The following is a 14,766-nucleotide window of genomic DNA, read 5'->3' on the forward strand; positions in this document are numbered from 1 at the left end:
TAAATACAGAGGAGTCAGAGTCGGGGTCAGAAGTACCGGAAACTAAGGAGTCGGAGTCGAAGGATTTATCTACCAACTCCACAGCCCTGTCTACAAACCACTGAATCAAGGGCTGTCCTTAGTTTTTCACACATGGCTTCTCCATTGCGGCTTCATTTTTGGTACAAGACAGATGACATGGTGGAATCTGTCATGTGTTGTTTTACACCCGAGGTTAGATTAAAGTAATTTTAGAACCTGGTAAGGACCAGATTTCTTTTATTATGCCCCGATACATAAAACCACAGAACTATAAGAGGGTGTACTTTCTTTTCCACATGACTGTATATCTTAAATATCCTGAGATATGCAGGATGCTAAACAAAATATGTATAAATAAAAAAAAAATATTAGCCAGTCAAAAATAAGCAAAAATGGCAAAAGATTAAAAAGAAGACAGCAGGGAAATCCTAAAAAAGGCAAACCCACAGCAAACAAATCTAAAAATGAGCTCTAAACCATCGAAGGGCAGAAAACAAAAGCAAGAAATCAGAAACCAGGAAAACAACACGCACAGCAAGCACTGCAGGACCAACTCACCTGCCTCTCCTATAGAGGTGGAGACCCCACAGCAGTGACACAAAAGTCTCTTGGGGTTCCACCCAAAAAAACACAAAGAGCGTACGCATATTTAAATATATAACACAGAGATACTAAACAATGAAGAGACATAACAACACTAACAGAAAATATAAACAAAAAATAAAAACACAATGGAAAGGAAATAAACATAAGGCAGGGAATAAACCCTGGCTGTAACAGAACAGCTTGATGTGAAAAATGAAACATGAAATAAACATTGTGATAGACGTAATTGACAGACTGGCATCCCAACTGGGATGGAGGATAGTACCTTACCCAGCCGGGTGGCCATTATGAATGCAGAGTGCAGATGGATGCTCATTCCAGCTGGGTTGGTTCTATTGCCTTTCCCAGTCAGTCAGGAGGAGGATATAATTGAAGGACACTGAGAGTTTGCCTCTATAAACACACATTCACCCAGTATGATAAATGGCATTGCTCCTCTGGCAATGCGTCCTCAAAGGAAACCCTGCTGGGTTCCCAGTGGCCCCGGAGGTGTGTGTGTGGGGGTGGGGGGTGGTTAGGGGTCTTGGACTGTCTTGTATTATGACGGCTCTGCCTGACCCAGATGTGCTTCCTGGGCGCAATGTTTTGATAAAAGAAACCGTTCTGCTTTACTCTGGTAAGTTCAAACCAGGAGTACATGTAGACAAAGTTGTCCAGGGAGAAGGTGAGGAGAAAGAATTATAGTTGTGGTGGTTGTAATAAGGACAGGCCTATTATTTAAAATAAATGGTCTCTTGAACCTGGGACTTGTGTTGTGCCAGGTATCTGGGGTATGGAACGTGCCCTACAGGCCACAACATTAAGTCATAGATCATGATTGTGGTTCATGATTTAAGGTAGATTGACAGAAAGACCTTGCAACCCTTTACACAGTAACAACACTACACAGCAGTAATTGATTAGTTTTGACATAATTTGCCTTTTACTTGCCAATTTTTGTTGCCATTTGCCACAAATTCTACTCTGAGTGGCCATTACATTAGGTTCACCTGCTGGGTAACACCTGCTCATCCAAACTACCACCTTGACAATAAGGAACCTAAAAAGGTACATACTGTACAAATGCAGCTCGGTCTGTAGCATGCACACCTGAACGAGAGGTTTAGCTGTCGATCAGCCCAACTTCAGAATGGTAAAAACGAGAGAGAGAGAGAGAGACCAACAGACAGACAGATCAGAATCAGAATCAGAATCAGCTTTATTGGCCAAGTATATGTACACATACAAGGAATTGGACTCCGGTTTTACCTAGTATTGTCCCTGATGCTGTGAGATTGACTTAAGTGTTCATGAGAGTGATGGCCTGAGGAAAGAAACTGTTCACATGTCTGGTAGTTTTGGCGTACAGTGCTCTGTAGCGCCTACCAGAGGGAAGAAGTTGAAAAAGGTTGTAACCAGGGTGTGATGGGTCTGCAATGATGTTTTCTGCCCGTTTCCTGACTCGAGATCTGTATAAGTCTTGAATGGAGGGCAGATCAACACCAATGATTTTTTCTGCAATCCTGACTGTCCGTTGAAGTCTGTTCCTGTCCTGTTTTGTGGCTGAGCCAAACCAGACTGTGATAGATGAACATAGAACAGACTGGATTACTGCAGAGTAAAATTGGATGAGCAGCTCCTGAGGCAGGTTGAACTTCCTGAGCTGGCGCAGGAAGTACAACCTCTGCTGGGCCTTTTTAACAATTGTGTTTATGTTTAGTTCCCACTTTAGGTCCTGGGAAATTGTGGATCCCAGAAACCTAAAGTTTTCCACAGCAGACACAATGCTGTTGAGTAGTGTGAGAGGGGGCAGCACTGGGAGGCTCCTCCTGAAGTCCACTGTCATCTCCACAGTTTTAAGCTTGTTCAGCTCCAGGTTGTTTTGACCACACCAGAGGGCCAGCTGTTTGACCTCTCGTCTGTATACAGACTCGTCACTGTCCTTGATGAGGCCAATGACTGTCATATCATCTGCGAACCTCAGGATTTTAACAGACGGGTCTCTTGAGGTGCAGTCATTTATGTAGAGGGAGAAGAGCAGAGGAGAGAGGACACATCCCTGGGGGGCGCAAGTGCTGACTGTTCGTGTGCTGGATGTGATTTTTCCCAGTCTCACTTGCTGCTTCCTATCTGTCAGGAAGTTTTTGATCCACTGGGAGATGGGAGCTGGTACAGTGAGCCAAGTGAGTTTGGTGTGGAGGACTTCTGGAATGATAGTGTTGAACGCCGAGCTGAAGTCCACAAACAGGATCCTAGCATATGTCCCTGGAGAGTCGAGATGTTGCAGGATGTAGTGCAGTCCCATGTTGATTGCATCATCCACTGACCTGTTTGCTCGGTAAGCAAACTGTCCCTGGGATTCAGTTGCTGCACTACACTAGCCTGCAAGCATCAGTGATGGCCTCTGTGTGCAGCCAGTTCAAGTGCAGTTGGCGTTGTCGGTGATTTACTGAATTTCATCAATGGCGTCATTTGCACCTTGTACATATAATAATAGATTGTTTTTTTTTTTAATAGTTTATACAGTTTGTTGGCAGTGTGTACAATGATCAGTGTTACAGTAATTGTGATGCTCCTTGCATAAAAAAAAAATGTTAAATTTAAATTTCACTTTTTCTTGGTGAATTGTGATGTTTCCTTAAAAAGTGCAGCAAAAAAGTACTTGGCGCCCGGGGGGTGCATTAACCCCCCCAAGTATGAGGCAGTTTAAGGGTTAATATAACTGGATGGATTAAAAGCCAGACATCTGTATGACCATCAGCATCAAGTGACTCTGTGAGAACCCTAACTACAAAGAGGACTATTTCATTTATGTTATGTAGAATGCCCAGAGGGGACTGGGTGGTCTCGTGGCCTGGAACCCCTGCAGATTTTATTTTTTTCTCCAGCCTTCTGGAGTTTTTTTTTGTTTTTTCTGTCCACCCTGGCCATCGGACCTTACTCTTATTCTATGTTAACTAATGTTGTCTTATTTTAATTTCTTGCTTTGTCTTTTATTTTTCTTTTCTTCATTATGTAAAGCACTTTGAGCTACTTGTTGTATGAAAATGTGCTATATAAATAAATGTTGTTGTTGTTGTTAGATAACTAGCAAATGGCTCTTACACACAAATCGCTCCAGAAACTCCTTTCTTCCTAGTGCCATATGACTTTTCAATAAGAAATATTGGAGATAATGATTAAGGTTTTGACATATTTTTTTTTTGGTGTAAATATGTATTATCTAACTGCTTTACCTTAACTTTTCTTATTTCTATTTGTCTGTTTTATTTAATTCTGTCTGTTATTACATGCAACTGAGAAGGCAAATTTCATGTTTTCTTGTGTAAACATGACTAAATAAAGAAACCTTAAACCTTATGTTCTTGGGGGGGCATCTTCAACACTCTATAAGTTTATACTACCTCAAGCGGAGAGGGGGTGCTGTCACTAATTCCATTTTCCTTCCGCAGTTCACAAGCTCGCCAGTCAGATCATGGGAGACCCACAAAGCCCTGCCCTTTCTGAGTTGGCGCTATAAGCCTGAAGCTGCCAGAAGGGAGCGGTCATGTGAAGTGGAAGGATCATTCCTTCAGTACCTGACTGCATGACAATCATCAGTGCACTCTCAGCATTAAACGGGGTTACTAGCTGAAACCCCAAACCTTTTATATGTTTATTGTTTCTTCTTTTGATTACTATACATATATACGAGGGACATTCAAAAAGTTTCCACACTTTAACTCTATTTATTAAGAATTTCAAAAACAAATGACATCAGTTTTATACATAGTCACCTTCCTGTGTGATGCAATTTTTCCGGCGTCGTACTAACTTTTTAATACCATCAGCAAAAATGTTTTTGGTCGAGCGCGTAGCCACTGCTGCACTGCTACTTTCACATCAACATCATCATCACACGTCTGTAGCTGGACGTCCGAAGCGCTCTCTGTATCCGTCACACCAGTACTGCCATTTTCAAACATTTCAATCCACTCATAGACGACACTACAAGAGAGAACTTTATCCCAGTACTGAGCACACATGTGGAGAAGAATTGGTGCCCCCGGCACACCTTCTGCTCACAAAAAGCATATGACAGAATGCCATTCCTCTTTGGTGCAATTTAGAAGTTTCGCAGCCATCTTCACCACAGGGTGACGACTCTTATACTAAACTGCAAGCACTTTCCAGACAGAACTAGTCACATGACCCTGTCAGACACGACCAAGTACAACTCCTCCCGCCTTCACCGTTTCCAACGAAAATATCTGTAGTACGAAGAAGGGGCCTGAGTTGCCTCGAAAGCTTGCATATTGTAATCTTTTTAGTTAGCTAATAAAAGGTGTCATTTTGCTTGGCTTTTCTTGACGAAAATATAAAAGTGTGGAAACTTTCTGAACGTCCCTCATACATTTATTTCAAGCTGTTGATAGAAACATGTTATTATTATAATAACTTAATTGTCTGATGCCCTTATCCAAGGTAACTTACAACCTTTGCTGTACAGCTGGTTCCATTACTTTTGTTTTTCCAATTGGAGCACAGGCAGGTGAAGTGGCCTGCTCATGGGCACACAGGGTCAGTAGTGGGATCTGAAGTTTAAAGCCTTAACTACTAAACCACACTACATGCCTAGCAAGGTACCATAAAATTAATTTTAAAATACTGCCAAGACATTACTAGTGCTCCTGATGGCCATGACTGCTTGCGTGACTGATTTTAGTTTATTTTTCACATATGACTTGAAACCCCATTTCTAGCTGTCACTCCTTCAGTGTCCCAATGGTTAGCACCTTTAGCTAATCCCTTAAGTCATGAATAAATGCTATCTGGTTATTAGAGAAACCTTTGTGACTGCATTAGCACCACTGGCACCTGTCATTCACCTCACTGGGGGTGCAAAGTTCTAATAAAGTTCACCTCTGGGTTCAATAAATGGCCAAAATAAAACAGCTCTCTCACAAAACGTGTCACTTTATTATTGTTTTGTGAAATGATGGCCACTCCATGTGACAGACTGCCAAGACACTGATGATTTTAGTCAGAGACGTCTATTACTGTCCTGACAGAAGAAGGCCAACTAAAAGAAGGGGGGGAAGCCCAGATGTACAATCGCATAAGAACATCAAATTGTGTGTTGTGAGAAATAAACGCCTTGCAAGTCCTCAGTTGGCGTCTTCCTTAAACACACACCAAAACAAAGTGCCATATGAAAAACAGAAAAGGTGCTGGCTTTTGAGTCAGTTTCAAAGAAAAAAATAAACATATCTGGAGATGGCAAATAAATTAAAAAACACTGCAGTCGCAAAAGCCTGCACTCACCCAGAAATCCACCTGCCAATGTCTCTGTGCTGGCGCACTCTTTAACTTTTGACAAGTGACACAAACACAGAGGTTACTTACAATGAATGAAAAACAGAGTTGCTAAGAATTAACCTGCCCGTCTGTGCCCAAGGATCGAAGTCACCTAACAGTTCGTTGACGTGGTAAGTCGCGAATGAAGACAGCACGCGTGCTCGACCGTCCCGTTTACTTTCTCTTTGATCAATTAATTTGTGTGTGAAGGAGAGACGTTTCATCTATTGACAAAGCCTTGCGTGTAGTATGCCTGACAGAAACGCCAAAGAGAAACACAACACTATAATCTTAATCATAAGGTATACCAAAAAACGTTGCAAAACTTAAAACACCATAAAACGAAAAGCTAATATTCACCTCTGAAAGCTGTGCAGAGGGCGGCTGAGAGCCACCTGGAGGCCGCCATGTTTCGAGTCTTCGGGTCCTGCGGCAGGCGGCGCGAATGTCTGTCGAGGTGCCTGATGAAAATGGTGACGACAGCGGGTTAACGGTTTGGCATCCGTACAAGTTTTAGTAATTTTAATGAGAAAAACAAAAGCAACAGAATTTAGCAAAACATTCTCATTATGAAAACTTGCCAAATGACAAGAGTAGACTCCAACTTTAGGACCCCTCAAAGAGGCGGCTCGCTGCGGTTCGTGTATGAAACAGACAGAGGGGCGGGGCGGAGTTGATTATAGGAATGAACGGGTTGGGATGGGACTTTCTTACTGTGCAAATACGGTTTTTACCTTGAAATATTTTTGACTGTTTATTTTTATTGGTGAAAAATAAATAAAGATATGATCGCAAAAAATATAGATAGAAGGGTCACTGCAGTATATAATAGATTTGAAAGGCACTAATGTGATAGATATGCTTTATTTGGGGAAATGGATACTTTAAAAAAGCTCAAGAGAGTATATATTCATTTATATTTATACTCATGTTGTACATGGCAATCCCTTTACACTTTAACCTGTCCAAAATGGTAAACAAAGTACTAATGTACGTGTTGGATAAAAATATCCAAACTGATAATAGGTTGCCAGATGCCTCATTGTTGATTGGTTGACACTTAAATTGAGTGGCAAAAACAGACAAGCATGGCCTATCTGAATATGACAGAAGAGCTTGTCATTATGTTCCTCTGGCTTCCCTGATGCACCTCCCAGACTGATTTTGAAAGGCTTGCACTTCCTTGCTTCATCCCAGTCCTGTTTCAACACAACTCAGTCCCATTGCATGCCCAGCAAGATTGTCCATTTACCCTCAGCCACCTGTATTCCCTCAGACAAACTGGCCAGAATCTATCTATCTATCTATCTATCTATCTATCTATCTATCTATCTATCTATCTATCTATCTATCTATCTATCTATCTATCTATCATATAGTGCCTTTCAGTTCTGTCTATTATATAGTGCCTTTCAGTTCTATCTATCTATCTATCTATCTATCTATCTATCTATCTATCTATCTATCTATCTATCTATCTATCATTGTATAGTATGTTTCTTATCTATCTACCTATTTATAACATTTCATATTTAATCTTTTTTCTCTTCTTGACAAAAATAGCTGTTCTGTTAATGTGGTATGCAAAGTCCATCATTATGGTACAGTGCTCCTCTATGATTTTAATTTTATTTTTCTGTTTCTTATAATGAGTGGAAATGGCAACAGACCTCTTATTAAATCTCCTTTATCTCATTTGTGTGCCTTAGTCAGATGCGTTCCTCTCAGTTATCATGTTGACAAACATTGGATAACAAGGTGGATGAAATCAGTAATGAAATGTTCCATTTGCCTCCAATTTGGCTGCATTAGCGTTACACTGACGTGCTGCTTGTAGATTTTTATTTCAAATGAATCTGCATCCATCAAGTGCACCGCGTAACAATATAATAAACCTGACCTAGGAAGACGCTGAAGTTCCCCCCCTCACATGTACATCGGTATTAAAATGGAGTGGGGGGGTACTTAAAAGTACAAAAAGACCAATAATTAATGAAAACAGAGCAGTTTATACTCCCATGTGTATGATGTAGAGGGCAGTGATCTCAAAGTAAAGGCAAATTAGCACAAAATGTCATTTAAAAGAAAGCTCCCACTACTACATTTGGCTGGGGCGACTAAAGGATGGTCTCTTACTGACTGAGTGAACAGACTCTCACATTGTACTCCTGCATCTCTCTGTCAATTCATAAAGTGGGCAGAATAGTGATAGATAGATAGATAGATAGATAGATAGATAGATAGATAGATAGATAGATAGATAGATAGATAGATAGATAGATAGATAGATAGATAGATAGATAGATAGATAGATAGATAGATAGATAGATAGATAGATAGATAGAAAGGAAAGGCTATATATTTATATATATTGTCACACATGTGCGTATGAGAGGCAGTCTAAGGGCTTATCTGAGGGTAAGCAACAGAGACTGGGATTGATGAAGAGCACTAATGCCTTTTCTCCCTTTTCCACAGACCTTTAGAGTGGAAGACCACTTAAAAACTCTACCCACTTCCAGCTCCAGACCACACCCCTTCTACTGATCTCACTTCTCTTCCTATCCCCCACCTCTTCCGGCCAAGAAAGTATAAGAATATATAAATATCTCTATATTTAAATACTTTGTTAATCCCAGAAGGAAAATTGTATTTTCACATTACTTTTCCAGTCAGAGTATAGGGTCAGCCATTGTACAGCACCTTTGGAGCAATTTTCACGATAAGGGTATTTCTCATGGGCCCAGTAGAGTAGGATCTCTTCTGGCATTAATGAGATTTGAACTGACAATCTTCCAGATACTAACATAGATCCTTATACTGTAATAAATATGAAACATGCCATATAATAGATATTTAATCTATGAATCTATTAGTTTATAGATTCATTAATATTAATTAAGAATTATTAGGGGCGGTTCGCTTCCCAGGTCCTCCCTGCGTGGAATTTGCATGTTCTCCTAGTGTCTGCATGGGTTTCCTCTCACAGTCCAAAGACATGCAGGTTAGGTGCATTGGCGATTCTAATTGTCCCTAGTGTGTGTTTGGTGTGTGTGTGTGTGTGTGTGTGTGTGTGCGCCCTGCAGTGGCAGTGCAGTGGCGCCCTAACCAGGGTTTGTTTCCTGCCTTGCGCCCTGTGTTGGCTGGGATTAGCTCCAGCAGACCACCGTGACCCTGTAGTTAGGATATAGCAGGTTGGATGATGGATGGATAATAATTATTAATTACTCTATATTAATCTTTAATTATAATAGATATCTGAAAGGCATTATCTAATAAAGAGACAGAAAAGGCACTATATAATGAAATGCATATGTTTGTTAGATAGATAGATAGATAGATAGATAGATAGATAGATAGATAGATAGATAGATAGATAGATAGATAGATAGATAGATAGATAGATAGATAGATAGATAGATAGATAGATAGATAGATAGATAGATAGATAATGCTTTATTTGTCCCAAGGCAGAAACTTAAGAAATATTATAACAAACAGCCACAACAGCCCCCATACCCCCAGACACCCACAAGTTTTAAACTTTGTACCAATTTTCTGGCCATTACTTCAGCCGTTTCCAGTTCCAGGCTCAGTATGGCTCTTGCACTAAGGACCCTTGAAGCCCACCTCAAAGTTCATTTTGAAGTACTTCCCAGAATCCCCCAGGAGTGCCAGGCATCAGTGCCCACTGGTCACCCCTCAAACCTGTTATTCTCGTTACTTAGATTGACTGAAGGGCATATCAGACAGAATTTCTCCTAATAATCACCTGGCTGTTTATTTTCCAAATGGTTGCTGTTTACCTCCATCATTACTGAGTGACTCTTTTTAAAGGCACATTCTTTATATGGAAGCTGGAAATGTGAATGTAATGAGTGGTGACAGTTTCAATGAACAATGTGCCTCGCTGGATCCACCGTGTCATACACATTCCTCTCATTTAAGCTATGTCTGACTTTGAATGAAGTATCTGCATGCAGAACATACAGAGCTTGTAAAGCTGGCACTTTGGCCCTTTAGAATGTCCATGGTGAACTCTGAAAGGTGCCCAGACAGCCCAGTCAAGTCAAATATGAAGATAAAGAGAAAGGAATTGGATGGCGAGCACTTGAAGCTGTGCAGAGGAGAACAACCAAGTGCATCCCAGGACTGAAGGACATGTCCGACTGTGACCGACTCAGAGAGTTACACCTGTTTAGTCTGAGCAGGGGAGTCTGTGTGCAGACCTCATGCAGGTCCTCAAAGTCCTCAAAGGCGTTGATAAAGGAGACTGAGCAGAATTGTAAATGGTGAGTTCTGTACTCAAGGACATCAGTGGACATGAAGGGGAAGTGCATTTAGCACTGAAGCCAGGAGGCTCTTCTTTACTTAAAGAGTTCTGGAAATCTGAAAGAAACTACCAGGCTGTGGAGTTGATAGCCTTTAGGAAGGACATGGATGAGATTTTGGGACAGCTCAGCTCTTAAAGATATGAGCCTGGTGGGCTGAATGCTCATTTAATAATAATAATATTAATAATACTCTCGTTTCTCAAATTTCTTATGGCCGTATGTTCTATGTCAGTGGTCTCAAAGTCCAGTCCTGGAGGGACACAGTAGCCACAGGTTTTCATTTGAACTCTTTTCTTAATCAGTGACTTGTTTTTGCTGCTATTGAACTTCTTTTGAAATAATTGTTGCTCTTGAAGAATCAGACCGCTTAATTGTTTCTTTATTCTTAATTAGCAGCCAAACAATAATGAGATACAAAATGCACCAAAACAACTGGTGTCCATCATACAATATCTGAAAATAAAGAAAGATGAAGGTCTCAGGAATGCTGATCTGCTCAGGACCCCAAAACATTTGAACGATGCTCTTAGAAAAGAGAAAATCCACAATTTCGGACATGTCTGCTATTGAACAATGAGAGCAGCAATAAGCCATGGAATTAAAGAACGTGTTTAATTAACAACAAGAATCAACACCTAATTAAGCAACTGGTTGGAGTGAAATTGGTTGGAGTTTGAGGCCCTGACTTAGGTGGTTTTCTGTTGGCTCACTCACTTCACAGTTCATTTCTGTTTGGGTGCCATTTAAGGAAAGAAATGAAGTAAATAAGAGGAGCAAATCTTAAAAAACAAGTCAATTAAAATGAAAGGAAAGGGAGTTAATTAACAGTAAAAACTGGTCACCAATTAAGAACAGGGTTAGAATGAAAACCTGCAGCCACTGTTGCCCTCCACGAGCAGAGTTTGAGACCACTGTTCTACGTGAAGGTGAAATGGTTTTATCAGCACTGCTGCCTCACAACAAGGAGACCAGGGTTCACATCCCAATTATTGCCAGTGCCCTTCCTTGAGTCCGTGTGGTTGTCTTCTGGGATCTCCGGTTTCCTCCAACAGTCCAAAGACATGAATGTTAGGTGAACTGGTATTACTACATTGGGCCCAGTGTGTGTGGCAGCGCATTTGAGTGTGTTCACCCTGCAATGGACTGTCCAGGGCTTCTTCCCGCCTGTCATCTGATGCTTACTGGGATAGAATGCAGTTCCTTGCAAACCCTGCTCAGGATAAGCAGGTATGAAAATGAATGGCGAGATAGAATTGGATGTGCTCAGGATGAAGGGTCCCATTCACCCCCTTCAGATGCAATGCTGTCAGATTCTGTGTCTTCCATGGTGTACTGACTGAAAAAAAGGCAGTCATTCCAAAAACGAAAGGGAATCAGGAGAAAAGGGCAAAGCAAGGGTCAAAACTGAAAGTCTGAACGAGAGAAACACCAAAGCCAAATCGTAAACCAAAAATCGAAGTCAAGGGGGCAGAGCTTCATTTCAAAATGCCAAAAGGGACAAAGAAAGTAGCACACAGAGTTTGGTCCATTGTGATATAAACTAAGAGTCCCAAAGCACAAGAGGCCCAAGAAGTTTGCAAAAATGCCCACTAGTGGGGGATATTCACACCAAAACCCCGGATAGTAATCGAGCAAACACAGAATCTTTATCATATACTGTAAAGGGTTTGTTATTCCCCAAAAAGCTCTGTCACACCATGAACCTCTGAAAAGCACCAAAGGCATAAAGGAGTTGCCAGCAAGACAATCCAAGGCGAACAAAGTCCCAATGCGGTAATCCAAGGAAAGGATCAAAAAAAAAAAAACAACAGAAGCTCAAAAATCCCAGAAAACACAGCAGGACAAGCACAGGGAAAAATCACAGAAACTCACCGACTCCCAAGCACATTCCAGTGGGAGACCCTCCGGTTTTATAGGACAAAGGCCAGTTCCTGGCGGTGATTGACAGGTGGCCCCGCCTCACAAAACACATGAAACTAAACACAAGCAAAGGAAATACAGCAGATAATTAAACATTTGGACGTGAGCATCAGGAAGCTTTGTGCCCAAGGAACCAAGTGACCCAAACTATTCGATGACATTTCAAGAATTACTTATCATTCTGATGCTGATCTTTCTGATCATAAAATAGGTCATTACAATAGCAACGGACGAGAACAATTCATAATTTCATCGCAGAAGTACAGTATTGGAGGGCCTCTTTCTCTCGCACGATTTGGCTCAAAAATTAATCATCCATCCATCCATCCATTTTCCAACCCGCTGAATCCGAACACAGGGTCACGGGGGTCTGCTGGAGCCAATCCCAGCCAACACAGGGCACAAGGCAGGGAACCAATCCTGGGCAGGGTGCCAACCCACCGCAGGACACACACAAACACACCCACACACCAAGCACACACTAGGGCCAATTTAGAATCACCAATCCACCTAACCTGCATGTCTTTGGACTGTGGGAGGAAACCGGAGTGCCCGGAGGAAACCCACGCAGACACGGGGAGAACATGCAAACTCCACGCAGGGAGGACCCAGGAAGCGAACCCAGGTCCCCAGATCTCCCAACTGCGAGGCAGCAGCGTTACCCACTGTGCCACCGTGCCGCCCCAAAAATTAATCAGCACATCGTCATCTCATAACAGGCTTAAGTTTCGAGTTTGAGATTTTTCCATCTGACCGTTATAGCCTCAAGAAACTGTAGCACACAGACACACACCCTTCATCGAGAAAGCGATATTTTCAATATCAAGGGACCCTAAAATGTCGAGATCTGTCGAACACCGGACATGGAAATTTTTGACAAATTTAATCCAGCGACATTCATGTCTCTGGTGACACTTCCTATGAAGTCAGTAGATTGATTGGGAGAGCATGGGGGGGTCATGAGGTTGCTGGATAGGGGTGTGTGGCACTCCCGATATCTCAGCAAGAGGACGAAGGTCCAAGTCTTTACAGTCCTGGTGCTCCCTGTTTGTGAGACATGGACGCTATCCAGTGACCTGAGATGAAGACTGAACTCCTTCATGTGTGCCTCTTCAGAGGGTCCTTGGGTCCCACTGGTTTGACTTTGTGTTGCTCATGGAGTCCCGAATGAGGTACATGGCCTGCATTGTGAGGGAGCGTCAGTTACGGCACTATGATTACCCGAGAGCGATCCGGCTCACAAATCCTCATTGCTGATGACCTGAGTGGCTGGACCAGGCCAAAGAGATGCCCACGTAACACCTGGCTGCGGCAGATAGAGGGTCATTTCCGGAGGGTGGGACTGGATTACGTGTCTGCCTGGGGAGTTTGCCAACCAGGATCCCGAGATGTTTTGTCATGTGGTGAGTGCGCCAACACGCTATACCAGTGCGTGCGTCCCAACCTGTCCTGAACTAAAGCTTTCCCCACCTCCTCCATAGATGATAGGTATGGGGGGGGGGGGGGGGGGGGGGTGCAAAGCAACCAAATTAACATTAACACAAATAAATGGCTTAACAAAGAACAAAAGGGACAGAAAGCATGGATTTGAGGCCCAGCCAGAAGAAGAGCCCTGACTGACATGTAACACTTGGGGACAAGACCCCATAGCGATTGGAAGTCAAGAAGTCTTTTTGAAGTGTGTGTGTGTGTGTTTCTCTCCCATGCTGGGTGTTAAGTTTGTGCCTTTAATTTGTTTTATGTTTCAGTTTTTGTCATTTTTCTGCTGCTCCCTTCTTTATTCTCCATTAATGTTTTGCTGTATGTTTTTATTTCTCACCTAAGGAGGCCAATTTCAAGCCCCTTATGTTATGTACAGCTGGGTTTCTTTTCTCCATCTTGTATTTATTTGTTGTTTTATTGTTATTTTTGCAATTATTATTGCTTGTCATGTTTTTGTGCAGTTTCTCCCATGTTTGTCTAAGATTTAAATGTGCAGCCATTGGGGTAGATTCCCCAGGAGGCGGGGCTACCCTGACATCACTGCTGCTGGCTCCGCCTTCTGACTTTATATTCAGTCAGGAACAAGAGACTCGGCAGCAGAACATGAGGATTGTGCTGGAGTTGTGAATTTTGTTGTTTCATTGGATTTTGCCTATCAGTGACCCAGTAAAAGGCTGTGGGCACCTGGGGCATCACAGCTTGTTTTTTTTTTTTTAAACTGTTTTTCCCTTGATGGGCATTTTGATATTTTTTGGGACATCTGAACTCTAAAAAGCATGTTCCCTATTGTTGGGCCTTGGCAGGCCTAAAGCCTGGCTGAGAAGTTGGGTGAGGCCTGTTCTAGGCATGCTAGGGGGAGCCCTGGCTTGGTTGTGCGGGTCTTTTTTAGTGGCCTCATTGTATTTTTCAATTTTGTGTGCTGCTGCACTGTAACAGCATCGAGTCTGTCATCGCGCCCCTTCCTTAAATGCCCCTTCCTCTATTGACTACACCTTCCTGTTGCCCTGATTTTGGAGAGCTGGGCTGTTAATGCAATTCACTTTGATTCCAATTATTTTTGCACTTGACAGCCCACTCTGACAATGCC

The 14,766-nt window shown here is 42.2% G+C and overlaps 1 protein-coding gene across 1 annotated transcript in view; it reads right to left on the bottom strand.

Moving 5' to 3' along the window:
* mrps5 (mitochondrial ribosomal protein S5) overlaps window positions 1-6,419 on the bottom strand; it is a 135,836-nt gene extending 129,417 nt beyond the window's left edge. Inside the window, exon 1 of the mRNA XM_028820537.2 lies at window positions 6,304-6,419. Coding sequence (XP_028676370.1) covers window positions 6,304-6,352 — 49 coding nt within the window. The 5' untranslated portion in view covers window positions 6,353-6,419. The remainder of the gene's footprint in view (window positions 1-6,303) is intronic.
* Window positions 6,420-14,766: the final 8,347 nt, after the last annotated feature.

The sequence above is a fragment of the Erpetoichthys calabaricus genome, chromosome 15 (assembly GCF_900747795.2).
Source record: "Erpetoichthys calabaricus chromosome 15, fErpCal1.3, whole genome shotgun sequence".
Classification (NCBI taxonomy): domain Eukaryota; kingdom Metazoa; phylum Chordata; class Cladistia; order Polypteriformes; family Polypteridae; genus Erpetoichthys; species Erpetoichthys calabaricus.